At 34.7% G+C, this 21,859-nt stretch overlaps 2 protein-coding genes across 2 annotated transcripts; both read left to right on the top strand.

The window, feature by feature from the left end:
• The first annotated feature begins 8,667 nt into the window (after positions 1–8,667).
• Positions 8,668–9,612, top strand: LOC107538636 (olfactory receptor 52D1-like). The gene has a single exon (XM_016214953.2). It carries the CDS (start codon positions 8,668–8,670, stop codon positions 9,610–9,612), a length of 945 nt encoding a protein of 314 aa, XP_016070439.2.
• An 8,239-nt stretch (positions 9,613–17,851) lies between these two features.
• LOC107538637 (olfactory receptor 52K2-like) lies at positions 17,852–18,796 on the top strand. Its single transcript, XM_016214954.2, has one exon. The coding sequence runs from the start codon at positions 17,852–17,854 to the stop codon at positions 18,794–18,796; it is 945 nt and encodes a 314-aa protein (XP_016070440.2).
• The last annotated feature ends 3,063 nt before the right edge of the window (positions 18,797–21,859 follow it).

Genomic DNA, 21,859 nt, shown 5'->3' with positions numbered 1-21,859 from the left:
ACCTAGAAGAGAAAGCTGAAAACCTTATTTTCCTCTTGCCCTGCCACTAATTAACTGGAATGTGCCAGTTCTGACTTTCCTTCAAATGTAATTAAGAAGATAGTAGTAGCTCATCTTTGCACCTCTTCCATCTCTAACTGACAGGAATCTAATCTATCTGCCTTATTAATGATAAACTTGAGTAAGAGGGAAAAAGGTGACATGCCAAAGGAAAGTGTGTTGTTGAGAGATACAGGGTCAAGATTATTTAGCCCGGCCGGGCATGGTTCAGCTGTTGAGCATCTTCCTAGGATCCAGGCAATCAGGGTTCAATTCCCGGTCAGGGCACATGCCCGTGTTGCGGGCTCGATCCCCAGTTGGGGGCGTGCAGGAGGCAGCTGATCAATGACTCTCTCATCATTGATGTTTCTCTCTCTCTCTCTCTCCTTTCCTCTCTCTGAAATCAATAAAGATATATATATTTAAAAAAGATTATTTAATTCACTGTCCTTTCCACTCCTGTTAAAATTTGCTCCAATTAGAAACTTTGAGCAATACACAGGTCCCAATTCATGGAGAAGAAACTCACCCAGAAAAACAGATAGCTGGCCAGAATATACAATTAGTGGATGACAAAGTCCTTTTCTGCCAGGCTTTGGATTCGGAAAGGTATTAGCTACTGTCTTTCATCAACTGTCTTTAGCTGTTGCTTTTCTTGGCTTTAGAATCTTACCTGATCCCAGTGCAATTTTCAGACCTGGCCCTAGAGAGGTCATTACACTGCTGAAACTCAGCTCTCTTTTATAGGAGAAAGGCAACCTTTGCCCGAAGGCAGGTACCAGAAAGCACTCAATTACCTCATGAGTTGATTCCAAGAAACAAGAACCAGGAAATCTCAAATTATGGCTCACTTTCAGAGCAAGGTGAATCAAATCATTTGGAGTGTGAGGAAAGAAAATCTGAGAAAAGAAAAATTTGTAGTCTGAAATGAAGGAAGACAGTAATTTAGTCCACTTTCTGGCCTATGGCCAGAACTGTAGCTTAAGAAAACAAAAAATATATTTATCTTTATAAATATAATGTTACTGTTTTATATATATTTATTTTATATTAATATATAGGGAGAAACATAGCTATAAGAACTTTTACTGTTACTATCACTACCACTATCATTCTTCACATTAAGGATATAAAAAGTTTGTCTTTTTGTTTGGTTTGGTTTTGTTTTTTGAAACTGAAAAGTGCTATAATAATTTTAAACAACTTTATTAGTGGTGATAGTGGAAGTAATAATAATAATAAAAGTTTTATAGCTGTAAGTTTCTCCCTGTATTTTAATATATCATATATTTATATAAAGTAGTAACATATTTATGAAAACAGTATGGAGCTTCTTCAAAAAATTAAAAATAAAACTTCTTTTTGACCCAGTAACCTCACTTCTGGGAATATATCCCGAAACATCAATCAGAAAGAATATCTGCACCCCATGTTCATAGCAGCATTACTTATAATAGCTAAGATCTGGAAACAGCCCAAGTGCCCTTCAGTAGATGAGTGGATTAAAAAAGCTCATCTTTATTACACAATGGACTACTATGCAGCTATAAAAATGAAGGCACTTTTACCCTTTGAGACGGATGGATGGACATGGAGATTATTATGTTAAGCTCAACTAGCCAGTTAGAGAAAGACAAATATCACATGACCTCACTTATATGTGGAATCTAATGAACAAAATAAACTGATGAACAAAATAAGTCCAGAGGCATGGGTGCATGGCACAGAATAACAGATCTCAGAAGGAGGGGGGTTAAGGGGTCAGGAAGAGATTAACCAAAGAACATGTAAGCATAACCCATGGACACAGACAACAGTTCAGAGAAGGCCTTGGGTGGGGCGAGGGCTGGGGAGAGGAGGGAAAAGGAGGGAGGAGTGGGGGACATCTGTAATACTGTCAGCAATAAAAGGAAAAAAAAAATACTGCAGGCTTTCCTAGTTGCCTAAGCCAATTTGAAAATTCATTATTTTCTTCTTTGTTCCACTCCCACACTCCTTTCACCCCCTACATTGGTAATGTTTGTGAAATTTTGCAGTGACTGTTTGTGTAACTCTAATATTAGAATGATCTACTCAAGATCTCCAGGTGATGAATTTCATAAAACCTTGGGAAATATTTCAAATGTATCAAATATGAGGTTGAATTCTTATCACAAAATTAATGTAATACTTTTTTTGCTATAAGACACCATAAATTGCATGCAAAATTATGTTAGAAAACTTACATTTTTCTTCTTTGTGCCCAGAAGTGAGGCTTCATGTGTCAAGGAATAATATAATGTTAATATGGTGTTTACACTTTAGTTGGTAATTACACTTAAGTTGGTAACACTGTACTATATAATTGACATTGCTGAGAGAATAAAACTTAAATGTTTTCACACACAAAAAAAGATAACTATGTGAAATGATGGGTATGTTAATTAGTTCAATGAGGAAAATCCTTTCACAATGTATACATATATCATCCTGTTGAACACTTTAAATATCTTATAATTTTGTCAGTTGTACCTCAAAAAGCTGATGAAATCATTCTATATACGGAAATTACCAAATGTTCCACTAATGATTGAGTTCATCGAGATACCATGATAAAAGATCAGTGTAAAAAAATCAATTACATTTCCTTACACTATCAATGAACAATAGAAAGTCAAATTTTTAAGGTATATTTAATGGATCAGAAAAGAAAAATACTTAAGTATAAACCCACAAAAAATGTGTAGACTATATGTTCAAAATTTTAAGATTTAAATAAATGGAGAGATTTACCATGTCCACAGATTTAAAAATCAATATGCTTATAGTATAAATTATCTCCAAATTGATCTATAGATTTAATGCAACTTAATATGTGTATCTTCTTTCTGTGTCTTGTCCTTCACTTAAAAGTGTTTTTAAGTGAAAAGAAATTCTTGATTAAATACAACCAATTTGATATTTCCCCAAAATTATACTTTTCTATACTATTTAAGAATTTGATTATTTTAAGATTATGAACATATCCCCTTATAATTTCATTTACAGTTTTATTATTTTACCTTTCACATTTAGATAGAAAATAAACCTAGAACTGACATTTTTAATGGTGTGAGAAAGGGGAAAATTTCCCTTACTTTCCTTTTAGTTCTTCTGGCTGGTCTAATGATTAAAATGAAACGAGACAGATTAACAAGAGAAAATAAAAAGTTTTTATTTGCTGTGTACATACGAGGATTCTGTAAGAATATGGTACCAGAGGGTAAACCACACAGTTGAGGCTCACAGGCCATCCTGAGCTAAGGAGAAAAGGAGGAGTGGAAGTAGATAGTGGTTTGGAACTTCATAGGGCAGAAAGGCAATTCACATGGAGATGAAAAAGAAAATGTTTGGTAAACAAATGTGTGAATGAAAAAATGAGGTCTACGGAAAGTAACCTCACGGGGTGATCTGATAATAAATTTTTAACCAGGCAGGTCATGGTGGGTGGTCACCATGGCATATATAACTTCTTCAGTAAAATACTTATCTTTGCCTTAAGCAAGCCCTGTTCATTGTTTTTGTGCATCTAGCTTAACACACCTTCGAAATGCCCCCTTTCAGATCTCTCCTTCTAATAAGTAACCACTCTTTCAGACCTCCCCTACTAAAGCATGACCACCCTCAAGAGAGCTCCTAATCTCCACTGGTTTGTAATCCAATCTCCACTTTGCTTTCACCCACCTTCATGTAATCTTCTTCATGCTCCCTCCTTAATTTCAAATGATTACCAGAAACTGTAAGCTATATTCTCTAAGGCATTTTTCTCAGTCTGTTGAGATCTTGCTTCCAAGCAAATTCTCTTTTTGAAATGAATAAATATTTATAAAAATTCTCTACAGGTTTTGATGTTCTAATGTTGACAAATGTTTTTGCTGGACCATCTTAACAACGGGCCACAGAGAAGACTTTGAGGGAATGGGCCTTGCTAGGTTCCCCACTATGTCTGTCTATCAACACTAGTTCATATTAATCTAGAGCTATCCATGCTGATAGCTACCTTGCTGGGACAGCTGCTCTAAATACTTTGAGACAGAGGGAAGGTCAATGATTTTTCCTGAATCTTTTGTTTCTTAAAAGTAACTAGCTTAAAATAATCAATATCCCAAAGAGGTATAGTTTGGGTTGGAAAACTCTGCTCCCCCTCAGTGGTGTGAGGTTGGAATCAAGGTTAATTGTTTTCCATATGAATATTTAATTTATTCATTATAATATATTGAACAGGAAAAATATATTATTCTCTACCACATTTTACAGCATATTTATCATGTTCAGATGATTGTTCGTATATGACCTATTCTCAATTTTATATGTTTTACTTTAATCATATCTTTTTATCTGTGTCAAGGCTACAGTAAAATAGTGAATATAAAAGTTTATGTGTGAGAATTAGTGTGGTTTACCAACTGTATTTAGTATAGTTGATCTTTACCTAGCAGGTTTCCTGGCCATTGTGGCTCAGTTGGTTGGAGCATCATCCCGTAAAACAAAAGGTTGTTGGTTCAATTTCCAATCAGGGCACATACCCAGGATTTGGGTTTCATCCCCAGCAGGGGCTCATGCAGAAGCAACCGATCAATGTTTCTCTCTCACCTCTCTCACCTCTCTCTCTCTCTCTCCCCCCATCTCTCTATCTCTATCGCTAATCTCTCTCTGCCTTCCCCTTTCTAAAAATCAACAAAGTAAAATAAAAATAAAAATAAAAAAGCTAGCAGGTAAAGGCCTAATTAAATAGTTAAATCATTTTTTCTCAGGGCAGACCTTGTTAAGAATATAATGGTCTGCCCGGCCGGCCAAGAGTGGCTCAGAGGTTGAGTGTCGACCCAGGATCCAGGTGATCGGGGTTCGATTCCCTGTCAGGGCACATGCCCAGGCTGAGGGCTCGATCCCCAGCCAGGGGAGTGCAGGAGGCAGCCGATCAATGACTCTCTCACTGATGTTTCTATCTCTCTCTCCCTCTCTTTTCCTATCTATGAAATCAATAAAGATATATTAAAAAAAAAAAAAAAAAAGAATAGAATAGAATGGTCTGGCATTTTTCAAAATGGTGCATTTTCCCCTCACCCTGCCAAAAGCATGAGGGGACTTTCTTGTGACATCATTCGGAGGACATGGTTAGCTCCTAGAGACAGAACCTGCAAAACTGTAGGACCCAGCAATGACTGGGTCCCTTTAGAGTTTATGTCTCAGGCTTGCCTACACTAAGCCTCCAGCAATTACTTACAGTTCACTTTCCTGCCCTGGCTCTGTTTTTCATGGAGATTTCTGCTCTGGTAAATTGTGATTTTCTGTCTTCACTTATTGTTTTTTTCTTAATTTTGGGGGGAGCAGATTGCCCTGGCTGACAGATAAAAGGAGAGTTGTTGATTTTTCAATTGGTTCAACATTTTACTGTTGTTAGGGCAAAGTGTCAACTTCTAGCTTCTCACCTGCCGAAATGGTAAACTGCAGTCTACATCCTGGTGTTTTAATACATTCTGCAACTCTATGTGTTTGACCAGAGAGTTTAAAACATTTCATTTAAAGTAATTACTCATAGGGAAGGACTTACTATTGACATTTTTGTTATTTATTTTCTGTATGTCTTATAACTTTTTTGGGGCCTCATTTCCTCCTATACTGCATTCCTCTGTGTTTAGTTGATTTTTGTAATGACACCTTCTGAATTCCTGTAATTTCATTTTTTTTATATTTTATGTTTTCTTTGTGGTTAGCACAGGTATTACATATATCATCCTAGTTTTATAACAATATATTTAAAACTGATAGCAACTTAACTCTAATTACATACAAAAGCTCTACTCCTTTAGAGCTTTACCCCCCCCCCACTAGGTTATTAATGTGACAAATTATATCTTTATATGTTGTGTACCATTCACATAGATTTATAAGTATGCTTGTGCTTTTGTCTTTGGGATTCTGTAGAATAATAAGATGTGGAGTTAAAAACCAAAATCATAATGGTGCTGTTTTTATATTTGTATATGTATTTATATTTATTTTACTGAAGAACTATATTTTTGTATAGGTTTTAGTTACTTTCTAGCTTCCTTTAATTTCAACATAAAGGACTCCCTTTAGCATTTGTTACAGAGCAGGTCCAGTGGTAATAAACTCCCTTAACTTTTGTTTATCTGAGAATATCTTAATTCCCCCCCCTCATTTTTGAAGGGTAGTTTTGCTAGATATAGACTCCCCCACTCCAAGCACTTTAAATATACCATTCAACTCTCTTCTGACCTACAAGTTTTATGTCCCAAGTTGACAATGAAATGCAGTTGATGTATTTAAGGAAAAAAGAATGTCATCTGTGTCCTTTCAGTTCCCTTAAGGCTGGTACTCTTAATTGGTTGATAATTACATCAGAATACTGAGAGGTGGCTATATGATCAGCTTTAAACCTAAGGGAATGCACAGGAAAATTACTATTCCTGAAATTAGGCAGATTATCAATTACTGACAAAGATTCCATAAGGACCTATTTGAGTCAGGTGTTACTCCTGCTTATCCTCTGAGATTACCACCTTGAAGTTGCTACATATAGAAGCTTCATTTTTAGGTTGCTTCTTTGTTCTGAATCAGTTTCTTTATGAGCTAATTGAGGTTGTTATGAAACTGGAGAGAAGTGTAGTACAAGAGATAGTCTGAGAGATCTAAAAAAATTAAAGTGCATGGCACTCCCTCAAACAACATCTTTTTAATTTCACAAATGAAAGATTCAAGGGAGGAGATATAATCCTTTGAGACAGAGGAAATACACATTTCTCATTCTCTATGGATGAAATAAATACAAAATTAGATTCTAGGAAGCAAAGGTCTTATTTAAGGATATTAAGGATATTATAGAAGTAAAATTTATCTCACATTTTGACCACATTTTGTCTGTATGAGTCTATTAAGGAACAAAAATATGAATACCTCATGATGTTTGGACTCAACTACAGGTTGGTATTTCTAGGGAGATGGTATCACAGAGATTATATCATGTATGTTTGCACAAAAAGTGTATTGAAAACTGGTGTATGCAATTGTGTTCACTTTACAGTTCTTTTCTTGTAGTGCTCTTTATTGTATTTATATGTCCAACATATAATTAGTGAGCACCTGAGTGACAGTCTGTAGTCTAGATATTGGATTATAAAATTTTCTATCAGTTATGTGATTATACATGAATATGCAGGACCCTTTTTTCCCCTTAGAATTTCATCTCACTTGGATCTCTTTGTAATCTCTGAATCCCAATTACATTAGATTTTAATTCATTACATCATGATTGTCCTTCTTGGTGGAACTCTGTTTATATTCCTTTCCTTTTCCTTTGTTTATGAGTGTGCATTAGTGTGTAAATAGATCGATTGTTATCTATATTAATACTTATTCATCAATATTAAAATCCCATGGGCTGAAGTCATATATTTTTTACATTCCAATCCAAGTGCTATTTATTCAAGGAGGCTTTCTTTGACTAAATTAAATTTGATTTCTTAATGTCATTTCTACATAATTCATCCTTCCCTCCAATTTGGGGTAAGTTTTTGCCTTATAAATTACTTGATTAAAGTTAAAGTGTAATTATTTATTTAAACCTAAACATTTTTTAAAAGCCATCTTTGCTCAGCTACTTTATTCCAGGGAAACTCTGCCATGAGAATTGACTGTTCATTGGAACTATGGGAAGAGGTATAAAGAAATCTGTTTTAGTCAATAGATAATTTTTCAGACATCATTAGGTCAATTTACCAATCCAAAAAATAGACTGCTGTGCCTGGTTTAGAATGTGTTTCTGGATCAACAGCTGAAGGAACACAGTTAGGATTCATCTGCACAGTGAAAGTATCTGTCTAAAAATAAAATAAAGATGAGAAGGTAGTGAGTGGGGTTAATGTTAAGAAATACATTATCCCAAAATATATATAGCGATTGGTTGAAAAGAGCATACTATATGCCTTCTTAAAGGGAATGTGATAGAAGGAAGTAATGGGAAAAGAAAACCAGAGTATTTTGTGCGGCAGTCACAGATGCAGAAGGGCGAATGAAAGACTAAGGGTATATATTGAGTTAATCATATTTCAAAAGCTATGCCACAGACGACAATGTCATGTTCAGAGAGAGAGGGACAGAGGCCATTTATTTCTATTTCTACTTAATGGCCTTTTAAATAATGCCCTGAAATTTTCACAAAGCCTCTGCTTTTATCACTTCCAGTTATGGGAAATTCACTCATGTGAGAGAAGTACTACATGAGAACTCAAAGGGGAAGCCTAATAACTGCTCGACAAGTGTTTGTTGAATTAAGTACAAGTAGACTGCAGATGGCAACTGTTACTGGAAATGAAGGGGCAAAGTGACTAATAGGTTCTGAAATAATATGAAGTGATATAAGTATAATCTTTCTGTATTTCTAAAAACAGTTATTTGGTATGTTATTACTAATTTTATTAATCTGGTTCTAATAAGTTTAAATACTCCAAATTATGAATTTGAATGTTTTAACATTATTAATGGCCCTTCTGAACAAAATCTCTATATTTTTTAGCATCTGGTTGTGATCATCTTGGCAAAGAAATTTTATCTTCAGAAGTACTTACAAAAGTCTAAGGAAAAATCATCATGCCTCTTCTCAATACTTCTCATCCCTCTCCTGTCACCTTCTTGCTGATGGGCATCCCAGGACTAGAGCACCTGCATGTCTGGATTGGGATTCCCTTCTGCTCCTTGTACATAGTGGCTGTGGTGGGGAATGTGACCATCCTGGCTGTGGTGAGGGCAGAGAGAAGCCTCCATGAGCCTATGTTCTTCTTTCTGTGCATGCTGTCAGTCACTGACCTGGTCCTCTCCACATCTACACTGCCCCGCATGCTCTGCCTCTTCTGGCTTGGAGCCCATGACATCGCCTTTGATGCCTGCTTGGCCCAAATGTTCTTCATCCACAGCTTTACTGCAATGGAATCGGGCTTCTTTTTGGCCATGGCCATTGACCGTTATGTGGCCATTTGTCATCCACTGCGCCACAGCACCATTCTCACCCACATTCACATCGCTGTCATGGGGATCACTGTGGTGATTCGGGGCATAGCTTTCTTTTCCCCACATCCCATTCTGCTCAAACAGCTCCCCTACTGCAGGTCTCGAAAAATTGCCCACACCTACTGTGAGTTTATGGCTGTGGTGAAGCTGGCGTGTATGGACACAGGAGCCACCAAGCGTTACAGTCTCAGTATGGCTACAATTATTGGCTCTTGTGATGCCATTCTCATTGCTGTCTCCTATGCCTTCATTCTGCACTCTGTATTTCGCCTGCCATCCCGAGAAGCTAGCTATAAGGCTTTGGGCACGTGTGGATCCCATGTCTGTGTGATTCTTGTCTTCTACTCCACTGCTGGTTTTTCCATTTTTACTCACCGTTTTGGGAAAAATGTGCCTGCACATGTCCATATTTTTATTGCAAATATGTACCTTTTGGTGCCCCCTTTTCTCAACCCTATTGTGTATGGAGTAAGGACAAAGAAAGTACGTGAACATGTTCTTAGGATACTAATGGTCAAAGTTGCTTAATTTTAGTTGTACCAATAAAAGTGTTGGTTCAAAAATAAACGGAAGTAAAAGAGATAATATAAGGAAAATAATTAACTGCTTTCAACCCCACAAGCTGAATTGCATTTACCAACTAAAAGGTATTTTACTTATTAGATGTCTGTAAACTCCAAATATTTTAATTTGAGAAGTTATTTCAGCTTTCTTATATATTAAATATTGGAGACCAAATTAATTTCCTCTTAAGTATGTGTTTTTTGGAGGATAATTACCAATAGAGAGTGAATACTAAAGGGAAAAAGGATAAGCAAATAATATAGAAAAAATTTTCTCCAGAGAACGAAATGATATGCAGTATATACCTGGCAATTTTAAACCACTTGATTCATGTATGTGGCTGTGATTTCACAGAATGGGTGATCAATGTTGTATCTCTTCTGTAATAGAATAAAATTAAAGAATTATTGTTCATCTAAAGAAATAGGACTAGTAATATATAAATATTAAAAATTACTATTAAGTAAATCTCTCAACAAACATACTTGAATTAGTGTGAAGGCTCTAATTGTAGTATTAAGGCTGCTCCATTTTCTAGAGAAAGTTTGATTGAAGGGGAGTGTATTTCATAAAATAAGCTAATATCATGAAGTCTGTTGTCTGTTAAATTGAGATCATGAATTCCCATTCTGATAATTACTAGTCAGTATTACCAAATTATGGGGCTGCCATGCACATTGGTTCTGCCTCATTTATTAATCAGCTGAATTAATTAATAATAGCCATTCTTGGAACCAGTATCAAGACACAAGATCTGAAATTTCTAGTTAGAAACAATGTAGAAATAGTCCATTTATTGTCCCAGTACTAAGGACTTACTTTTTTTCTGGAGTTTATTGACATTAGATTCCCAACCCAGTTATCCATTTCTCATTATTTTTAAATACATATATAACTTAAGAGTTGAGGGCCTGTTTTATGTCTTGGATCTATAAAAATTGGTTTTTGAAACAGGTTTTGAAATTTTTTATCTCTCCTTCCTTATTAGCCTTAGAAGCTCATACTCATTGTTACTAACATCTCCAGATTCACCATTCTCACTTCATAATTCAAATATGGTGAGAGTATGAAGCTTTCTATTTTGGAAAATTCGAAATATTTGGTCATCTTTTCTTTGATTTCCTAATAGACGTGCAAACTAAACATATTCTTACTTTGGTAGAATTTAGACTTCATGACATTTTCCAGGTAGTCTAGTCACTTAATATTTAAGTAACCAGGCTTTCTAGTTAGACTACTTGAGATCAAGTCCAGTATTCTTTGCTTGGCTAGCCTTCATGTAATTTAATTCCTCTTTCCATCAATTTCCTAATATTTAAAAATAAGTGATAATAGACCTACCTCATATAGTTGTGTGGCTATTAAATGAAAAACATAAAAAAGATCAGTGCTATGGCTCAGAAAAAACACAATAAACCTTTTTAAAAATTCTTCTGCAATCCAATTAAAAATGGGTAGAGGACCTGAACAGACACCTCTCCCAAGAAGACATATAAACAAACAACACATATATGAAAATATGTTCAACTTCACTAGCTATTAAGGAAATGCAAGCCAAAACTACAATGAGATACCACCTCACACCTGTGAGAATGGCTATTATCAATAAGACAAATAATAACAAGCGTTGGAGAGGTTGCAGAGAAAAGGGAACCCTCATTCACTGCTGGTGGGGATGTAAACTGGTACAGCCTCTATTAAAAACAATATGACAGCTCCTCAAAAAACTAAAAATAGAGTTACCATATGATCCAGCAATCCCTCCTCTGGGTATCTACCTGAAAAACTAAAAAACATTTATTCTCAAAGAGATATACACCCATATGTTTATTGCAGCATTATTCTCAGTTGCCAATACCTGGAGACAACCAAAGTGTTTTTTGATAGAGGACTTGACAAAGAGGATGTGGTACATACATACAGTGGAATACTACTCAGCTATAAGGAAAGATGAAATCTGCCATTTGCAACCGTATGGATGGACCTTGAGAATATTATGCTAAGCAAAATAAATCAGTCAGAAAAAGCTAAGAACCATATAATTTCATTCATATGTAGGATATAAAACTGAAACTCACAGACAGCAGTATGGTGGTTACCAGAGAGAAGGAGAGACAGAAAGGGGTACAGGGGGCCAAATATGTGGTGAGGGAAGATCATTTGCATTAGGTGGTGGGTACACAATGCAATGCACAGATCATATATCATAGAAATGTATACCTGAGGAACTACCATATTGTTTTTAATAGAGGCTGTACCAGTTTCCATTCCCACCAGCAGTGAATAAAGTTTTCTTTTTCTCCACTACCTCTCCAACATTTGTTATTACCAGCCCTGTTGATAACAACCGTTCTATGGTGAGGTGGTATCTCATTGTAGTCTTGGCTTGCATTTCCCTAATAACTGGTGAAGGTGAACACATTTTCATACACGTGTTGTTTGTTTGTATGTCTTCTAGGGAGAAGTGTCTGTTCAGGTCTTCTGCCCATTTTTTAACTGGATTGTTTTTTGTGTGGTGTTGAGTTGTGTGAGTTCTTTATATATTTTGGATATTTACCCTTGGTCAGAGCTGTCGTTTGCAAATATCATCTCCCATTCAGTTGGTTGCCTGTTTGTTTTGTTGACAGTTTCTTTCTCTATGCAGAAGCTTTTTAGTTTGACATAGTCCCATTCATTTATCTGTGCCTTTACTTCCCCTGCCTTTGGGGTTAAATTCATAAAATGTTCTCTAAGACCGAGGTTCACAAGTTTAGTACCTACGTTTTCTTCTATGTGATTTAGTATTTCAGATCTTATATTTAGGTCTCTGATCCATTTTGAGTTAATTTTTGTACATAGGAACAAAATGTAACCTAGTTTCATTCTTTTTCATGTGGCTTTCCAGTTTTCCCAGCACCATTTATTGAAGAGGCTTTCTTTTCTCCGTTATGTGTTTTTGGTTCCTTTGTCAAAAATCATTTGCCCATCTACATGTGGTTTTATTTCTGTGCTCTCAGTTCTGTCTGTGTCTGTTTTTCTGCCAATACCGTACTGTTTTGATTATTTGAGCTCTGTAGTATAATTTGAAGTCAGGTAGTGCGATACCTCTGGCTTTGTTCTTTTTCCTCAAGATTGCTTTGGTTATTCAGGGTATTTTGTGGTTCCATAGTAATCGTATGTTTTTTGGTTCTATTTTTTTTTTAAATGACATTGGATTTCGATGAGGACCACTTTAAATCTGTATATTGCTTTAGGTAATATGGCCATTTTAACTATGCTGATTCTTCTAATCCATGAACATGGAATATCTTCCCCAACTGAAACTTCATATTCATAAAACACTAATTTCCCATTTCTTCACATTTTTTGATAACTACCATTCTACTACTGTCTCTATGAATTTTAACTATTCTTGGTACCTCACATAATTGGAATGATAAAACATTTGTTTTTTTGTGACTGATTATCTCAGTATAATATCTTTAAGGTTCACCCATGTTTTAGTGTGCGTTAGAAATTCCTTTCTTTTTAATGTTATGTGAGTTCATTTTTGTTCATCCACACAGCCATCTGTAGATAATACATGATATTTCCATCTTTTGGCTATTGTGAATAATGCTGCTATGAACATAGGTATGCAAATAATCTGTTTGAATCCTTGTTTTCACTTCTTTGGGGTATATACCCAGAAGTGGAATTGATGGATCATATGGTAAATCTGTGTTTAGATTTTTGAGTAACTGCCATGTCTTTTTCTGTAGCAAACTATATTGCTTTACCTTCCTACTAGAAATGCACAAATGTTCCAGTTTTTTCATATCCACACCAATAATTGTTTATTTTTTCTTTCTTCCTTTTTCTCTTCTTTCTTTTTCTTTTTTTCTTTTATTTATTTATTTATTTATTTATTTATTTATTTATTTATTATTTATTTATTATTGTAGAAAGTATTACAGGTGTCCCCTTTTCCCCCCATCAATCCCCTCCACCTTGCATCCACCCCCAGATCCTCCCCACGTCTTCTCCACACTATTGTCTTTGTCTATAGGTATATATATATATATATATATATATATATATATATAAAGTTCTTGATTACTCCCCCCCCACTCCCCACTCCCACCTTACTTCTGAAATTCATCCAACTGTTCCATGGTTCTATATCTCTGTATCTTTCTTTTAATAATAGCTATTCTCATAGGTGTGATGTGGTATCCTATTGTGGTTTTAATTTGCATTCCTCCAGTAGTCTGTGATGTTGAGCATCTTTTTATGTACTTATTGGCCACTTGAACATATTTTTTTTGAACAAATATCCATTCAAGTCTTTTTCTTATTTTTTAATACTGTCATTTTTGCTATTGTTGAGCTTTAAGATTTAAAATATATATATAGTCTCTGATTCTCTGAGCTGCCTTTTCACTGTGTTGATATTATCCTTTGATGCACAAAAGTTTTTAATTTTGATAAAGTCCAGTTTATTTCTTTTTTCTTTTGTTGCCTTTATTTAGTTGTTTTAGTCATATTTAAGAAGTCATTGTCAAATTTAATATCATGAAGGTTTTTTCTAAGAATTTTATAGTTTTACTTTTTCCATTTAGGTTTTGATTCATTCTGAGGTGGTTGGTGTGTGTGTGTGTGTGTGTGTGTGTGTGTGTGTGTGTGTGTGTGTGTGTTTTATCATGAAAGATAGAGTCCAACTTCATTTTTTTGGATGTGGATATCTGGATTTTCAACACCATTTGTTAAAAAGACTACCATTTCCCCACTGAATGGTCTTGGCACCTTTGTAGAAATTATTTGAACATATTTGTGAGAGTATTTAGGGGTTTTTTAGCCTATTCTATTGTCTGTATGTCTGTCTTTATCCCAGTAAAATACTGGTTTATCATAGCTTTGTAGTAAGTTTTGAGATCATGAAGTCCAAAATGTCCTCTTTTTTTCAATATTTTTTTGACTATTTGGTGTCCCTTGAGATTTCATATGGATTTTTATATTTATGCCAAAAAAAATCATTGCAACTTTGATATTGTGTTGAGTCTGTAGACCAGTTTGGGTAGTATTGGCATATTAAAAATATTGTCTTCTAAACCATGAACATGAGATGTATTTCAATGTATCTGTGTTTTCTTTCATTTCTTTCAGCTTTTGTTTCTGCTGTTTCCAGTGTACAAGTTTTCATATTAGCTTAAGTTTATGCCTATCTTGTTCTTTTTAATATTATTGTCAATGAAATTGTGTAATTTCTTTTTCAGATTGCTCATTTATAGTGCATAGATATGCAAATGATTCTTGCATGTTAATTTTGTATCCAGCAATTTGCTCAGTTTGTTTATTAGGACTAGAAGTGTGTGTGTGTGTGTGTGTGTGTGTGTGTGTGTGTGAGAGAGAGAGAGAGAGAGAGAGAGAGAGAGAGAGAGAGAGAGAGAGAGAGAGAAAGAGAGAGAGAGAAATCTATACAGTTTTATTTTTATAAGTTACAAATAGAGATCATTTTACTTTTTTTCTCTTCCAATTTGGATCCCTTCTATTTTGCTTTCTTGTTTAATTTCTCTGGCTAAGATTTTTAGTATTATGTTGAATACAAATAGTAAAAGTGGGCATTCTTGTTTTGTTCCTGACCATAGAGGAAGAACTTCCAGTATTCCATCGTTTAGCACAAGGCAGTTGTGGTTTTTCATATATGACATTTTTTTGTTGATGTTGCTGGTATCTTTTGATTATTTCCTTTCTAATATTTTAAAAGAAATAAATAGGAGGACAATGTTCTATCATTTCTTCAACTCAACAAGTTTCTGAAATCACTACCCCTATATTATTTTGAATGACATCTGTATTAGTCAGAATAGAAGCAGGAAATGGTACTTATGTATTTATTACAGAGCATATTTATTATAGCTAATTATTTACACAAATTATTGAACTTCTGAGAAGACCAATATTTGACAGTAAGAAGTTAGAAACCACAAAATTCCACTCCAACTCTAGCCAGCAAAACATAAAGGCACCACTAGTTAAATCATATCTCAGAAACATGAGTCTCCCACTAGAAGCTGAAACCATGGGAGTACACTCTGGCAGAATCTGGAGCCATGGAATAGATGCAGTTGAAGAAATCATGAAATAGAATTGTCCTAACATCTCCATTGAACAAAACTTGCCTAAAGACAGATGATCTGTAATCCTGGGAAACAGCCTGTAATGTTCACTTTTCCTAAACTACAGAGCAGAAGAAAAGGATGAGAAGGAACATACCTGTAGCAAAATACATTCAATCATTGCATAGCATCCCAACTAAAACACAAAAATAATGCTTTCATCCATGAGAATATCTTGTAAACATGGGCATACCCTGTACTTAATCAAACAAATAAATTTCAGGGGAATGCAGGAATTGGAACATGACTCTAAAATGTCCTGGAGCTTTAGTTGATTTTCAGAACTAAAACTGGTTCTGGTGACTTACTTAAGAATATCTAGAGGCATGTGAAGATGTTGATATAATCACCCTGATTATTCATATACTGGTTGCTCCAATATATCCTTCACTCCCTCTATCTTTCATTACACTTGTTGTAAGAAAACATTTAGCACTTAAACCCAAAAGTACAATAAATCAATTATAAGACCTGGAGTCCAGAGACTATCTCCTATTGATTTCTAAGCTCAGAACTCAGGTGGCATGAACACCATAAGACTGAGTCCCTCCAAGAGACCAAGTTGTGCCTTTAGAGACGGAGAGATTAGTGAAACTGTCTACAATCAAACAGCATTCTCCTAAGAGGCTATCTTTAAGATACTCCTTGCAGGCCTCTGGTCCCCGGGGATAAGACGTATAATGGCACCTGTTGTAATTATATCCAATGTTATGTTCAGCCTCAGGCAGAGCAGTGAGACCATCTAGTTTTGGAGGTAAGATAACCACATTATAGACAGGAGAGTTGTGGCTAAGGTGGGAAGGGAAAATTCAGCGCTTCTGTGAGAAGGGAATGATGGAGCCTAGGCTGGAGGTCCTAGGTCCAGTCACAGCAATGAAGGCTTAGCCTTTTTGGTTGGCCAAAAGATGACACAACTTCTTGACTTGCCAAAAATAAGGCAGAAAATTAATTTATTTAAGCTGAGATGTTCATGTTGTTCATAATTTTTGTTAACTTAGCCTTAGAATTTAGTCTTGAACTGCATTTGTGCAAAACCTTATTTATTTTTATTAAACTTTGTTTTATTCAGACTAAAAGGATGCCACATATTATATAAGCTTATTATATACAAATATTTGAAGCAAAATAATAATTTATCAATTTAAAATTTAGAATTGTTAGGATACCTTTCCAAAACATTTCAGACATTCCAAGACACACTTCTGATAAGCTGATATCTTGAGCCACAAGTTGCATTTAAGTTTACTTGAGAAGCAAAAATCAGCATCAAGTGTATTGTATGAATAAAGAATATATTATGTATCTTCTGGAAGAATTTAATTGATCATTTTAAAAAGAAGACAGATATCTAGTAACCTGAACACCTGTGATTTCTATACTTAGTAGTTTTCTGCTTTGGACTTATTTTGCAAAATGATTATTTCTTACCATTCTGTTTGGCATATTTTATGAAGATAAGGCTCCTTCCTTTATTAACTCAATGATTCACCTTTCAATATAAGACCAGTTTTATTCTCACTTCTTTATTGACCCAATTTTTCTTTAGTATTTCCCATGTCTCCTTTCTCCTTATAACTATAAACTCAATCTTTGGGAGGGGTGTAGGAGGGGTTAAATATACAAATGGCTGATCTCATTCATGATGATTGGGCTTTTTTTTACTGTTTCAGATGGTAGAAAATTATATCTTAGTATTCAAGAATATATCAATTCTACCTCTATAATACTACATAATATTGCTAAAATGTATTTAGCCAGCTGAATAATACTTTATGAAAAAAGACAAGGTGAAGGAGAGAGAGAGAGAGAGAGAGAGAGAATTCCTTTCTACAATTTTCCTTACCCAAAAAGCACAGCCCCATGTATTTGATGCATTGAGACAATTTAGTCCCTAAGAAATCATTCAATATCCAGTTGCATGTTATTGATGTTAACATCTCTCCCTGGCAATAATTAATAATAATAATAATAATAATAATAATAATAACAAACTTTGGGGTTTTTTATATTTAAATCCTTTGTGATGTTTAATTTGGACAGGATCGTGGGACATCCATTGTTAAATAATGGCAGGTTATAACAAGACCTGTCTTCAACCAACCACCTTCCTACTGCTCGGCATTCCAGGATTGGAGGCCGCCCACATATGGATCTCCATCCCTTTCTTCCTGGTCTACATACTGTCACTGATGGGAAATGTTGCCCTTCTATTAATTGTCAAGACAGACCACAAACTGCATGAGCCTATGTACCTCTTTCTGTGCATGCTCTCAGTGGCTGACTTGATGCTTACTTCCTCTACACTTCCCAAGATACTCAGTCTCTTCTGGTTCAATGATGGAGAAATCTACTTCGAAGCCTGCCTCACTCAAATGTATCTTATCCATTCTCTGTCTACTATGGAATCTGGATTTATCTTAGCCATGGCTTTTGACCGCTATGTAGCCATCTGCCACCCACTAAGGCATTCCATTGTCTTAACACCTACAGTAGTTGTAGGCTTGGGTATGATCATTGTCTTCAGAGGAGCTGTACTCCTCAGTCCACACCCTTTCCTACTGAGGTGGCTTTCCTACTGCAAAACTAATGTCATCTCTCATACTTACTGTGAGTTTATGGCCTTGATAAAGCTGGTCTGCACTGAAACCAAGATTCGTAGGACCTACAGCCTAATTGTGGCATTCCTGACAGGGGGATTGGATTTCCTGTTGATCATCTGTTCCTATGCCCTCATTCTTTTCACTGTCTTCACTCTTCCATCCAAGGCTGCCCGTCTCAAGACCTTAAGTACTTGTGTCTCCCACGTATGGGTCATCTTGGTGTTTTATACACCAGCCTTTTTCTCTTTTCTCGCTCATAGATTTGGTCACCACATTGCTCCACACATCCACATTTTTATAGCCAATATATACCTTCTCATTCCACCCATGATGAATCCTATTATTTATGGTGTTAAAACCAAAAGAATCAGGGAGGGATTCTTTAAATTGTTAGCAATCAAATGTGTTTGACTTTGCAAGGTTTGTGATTCCCCAAATCATCAACAAAGATGATAGTTTTATTAAAGAGGAAATGTTGAAAATGAATCACCATTACCTTGAATTGGAAAACTTCATAAGTGTTGGATTCATATTGAATGGTAAAGCTTGGTGAGTATATTGACTCCGGTGAGCAGTAGCAAGTATATAAGACAGAAGACATAGAAATGAATAAGTAAACCCATAAGAAGTTGAAATGTCATGTTCTCTGGGTCACTAGACATTTGTCTTTTTCTGTGTCTTTATATTTGTATTAAGACTACATTGGATAGCTTCCAGGATTAAGAAAAATAGTTCTAGAAATAGCTTTGACCTTAATTCCTGATTTCTGATTAGACTCAGGAATGTTACCTTAAGAAATCTGACTATTCTGTGTATGTGTGAAGTGTAAGATCCCTTTTAGTGTAAGTCTAATATGCTGTACAAATAATTACACCATGAATCTTCTAGGCATACAACAATGCTTATTTCTAGCTGCAGTATATTGACAAATTCTTGTTCTTATTTCATTTTCTCCCATTATGGGCCATGAAATTCAAGATGCAATTAAACATTAGCTCTCAAGTGTAAGTGATCATGTTTTTCTCTATTATTATAAACTGTGTTTCCTATTGATAACATTGTGGCTTTATGGAATTGCCCTCATAAAGCAGTTAATATTTATCAATTTTATACCTAGTTCTCATTGTTAAGGTGACATCATTCAGCAACTATGTTCTAGGATAAGACTATTGGAAATATTTACCTATAGGTACATCACAAGGAATTCCAACCTGATAATAAACTTTGGAGAAAGTCTTTATGATTTTTTGTAAAGCAACACATCTCAAGTGAAGATCACAGGAATCTAAGATGGTTCCTTGTGTCTGTGAGCCAGTATATTTGGCTCCAGCACCCTATTTTAAGAACATGAACAAATTGGAAAATATCCAGGAAAGTTAGATGATTAGGGATATAGATATCATCTCTTTAAAAAGAAGACAACAACAGCATGGCTGAAAGACATTTATAGATGTCTTCAAATATTTAAAGGACTGTGATAGGAAGTAAATATACCTTTTTCTGAATGGCTCCAAAAGGAAGCCAGTGTATCTTTAAGTAGGTGTTAAAAGGGTAGGTTTCAATTTTAAAACAAAAAAAGAAAAGAAATTAACTCTCAAATAAAATTACAGAATGTCCCATTATATACTTTGAAGTATCACATGCAAATCTCAATTTATTCCCTAGGTAGGAAGAAAAGATGAGAGCAGGCTTAACACCAGCCATCAGTGATGGGCGTCTCTCTGCTCTTCTGTGTGGTCAGACTAAGTCTATCATGACACTCAACACAGTGAGCTCTCTGTAGTTAATCTTCCACTTATTTCAAAGGTGAAGGGATTAAGTACAAAACTGGCATTACAAAATAGTCATAGTGATGTAAACTACAGCATAGGGAAAATAGTCAATAATATTGTAATAACTATGGGTGGTGCTAGGTGGGTACTAGACTTATTGACTGGACCACTTTTTAAGTTATATAAATGTCTAACCACTATGCTGTATACCTGAAACTAATATGATATTGAATGTCAACTGTAATTTAAAATAAAAATTTTAAATTTAAAAATTTGAATGTCACTGGAAAGGTATTTATGTCAAATTATTTACTGTTTCTATTGACTTTAAACATTTATACAGATTCAATTTTTCTTCAGTCTTTAAAATTCAAAAATTATTTTTAATCTAAAATATGACAACTAGAATACTACTTCTTATGATAATGACCATCACTGACCTATTATTATACTATGAACATTGTTTACATACATGCACATGGGACAAATAGAAACACATCAGCATCATCATCAGAACTGGCCCTGATTCTCTCCCTTCTTACTCCATGCCAAAGCAATAGGGGCCCTCAGTTTTTGGTTTCTTACTTTATATTGATTTTTTAAAAATAAATTTTCAGTATTTGTTATAATTAATTTGGTTTCTTGTGCTACCTTTGCCATGTTTCCATAGATGTTGTCTTTACATCTTTCCTTAATCTATGCATTGTAAAAATGAGCCAGACTACAGAATTTAGTCTTCCAGCCTTGATTTCCAAAAAAAAGCACTATAATCATTTCCTAGTAGGTAGGGTTTCTAGATTAAATGTCATTTTAATGATCTCAGGGGTATATAAATATATGTTCACATATCTATCTACATATCATTATATCTAATCTATCTATCTATTTAAATATTTTAAAAAGAAGTAATAGGATATGGAATTCCTGATATTTAAAGCATTTGTCTTATAATTTGACTTTCTATGGTATAAACCCCTGACATTAATGAGACTATGCTTTACTTAAACTTTACACATCAGATAAGATCCTTTAAGTTATACTAACTGAGAAAAAGGAAGCAGAAACTTTTGTTTTGAGAAAGGAAGCTCAGTTTCTGTGATAAAATATTATGTAGTATTGTAGATTTTTTTCCTGCCATTCAAGTTACATTAAATCCCTCAACTCCAAATGTTTTCTTTTGAGACATCTTCAACTCCTCTTTGATTGATTTGGGCAAATCATGTAACCTGTGAGCATTAGTGAAGATATCTGGGTGGGTTAATGCAAACATTACATGCAAAATAATGGATACTGTAAAAAGTCCAGGGAAGTCTATAACTGGAGATTTTTCAGAAAAGATTAATGTTAAAATATGTGATAGAAAAGGGGGCAAATAATTCCTTGTACTTTCTGTTTGACTCATGTCTAGTACACCATCTCCCTTGTTGGTCATCAGTGATTGTCAGTGTTAATTTTGCATTCTTCTGAAGGCTACCAATTAAAGAATTACAGAGGATTTAATTATATGGCTTGACATTGTTTTTTCATCCATCATGTCTATTTTGAAATAGAAATCGTAAACCTACAATTGAAAGGTAATATTAAAATAACAATAAAAATAAAATATATAAAATTACTTTTTATTTGCCATACAGTATATGGGAAAATTTATTCTCTGTATTATTAATTTTACTATCACAGTACTCCTGAAAAGTAGATATCA

This window comes from Miniopterus natalensis, chromosome 11, assembly GCF_054644295.1.
Source record: "Miniopterus natalensis isolate mMinNat1 chromosome 11, mMinNat1.hap1, whole genome shotgun sequence".
Classification (NCBI taxonomy): domain Eukaryota; kingdom Metazoa; phylum Chordata; class Mammalia; order Chiroptera; family Miniopteridae; genus Miniopterus; species Miniopterus natalensis.
Note: the sequence above shows the minus strand (reverse complement) of the source record. Positions and strands in the feature narration are given on the sequence as shown.

What these genes read in the sequence shown, in the direction of transcription:
- LOC107538637 (XM_016214954.2), top strand. Translation starts at nt 17,852, where the DNA reads ATGGCAGGTTATAACAAGACCTGTCTTCAACCAACCACCTTCCTACTG.
- LOC107538636 (XM_016214953.2), top strand. Translation starts at nt 8,668, where the DNA reads ATGCCTCTTCTCAATACTTCTCATCCCTCTCCTGTCACCTTCTTGCTG.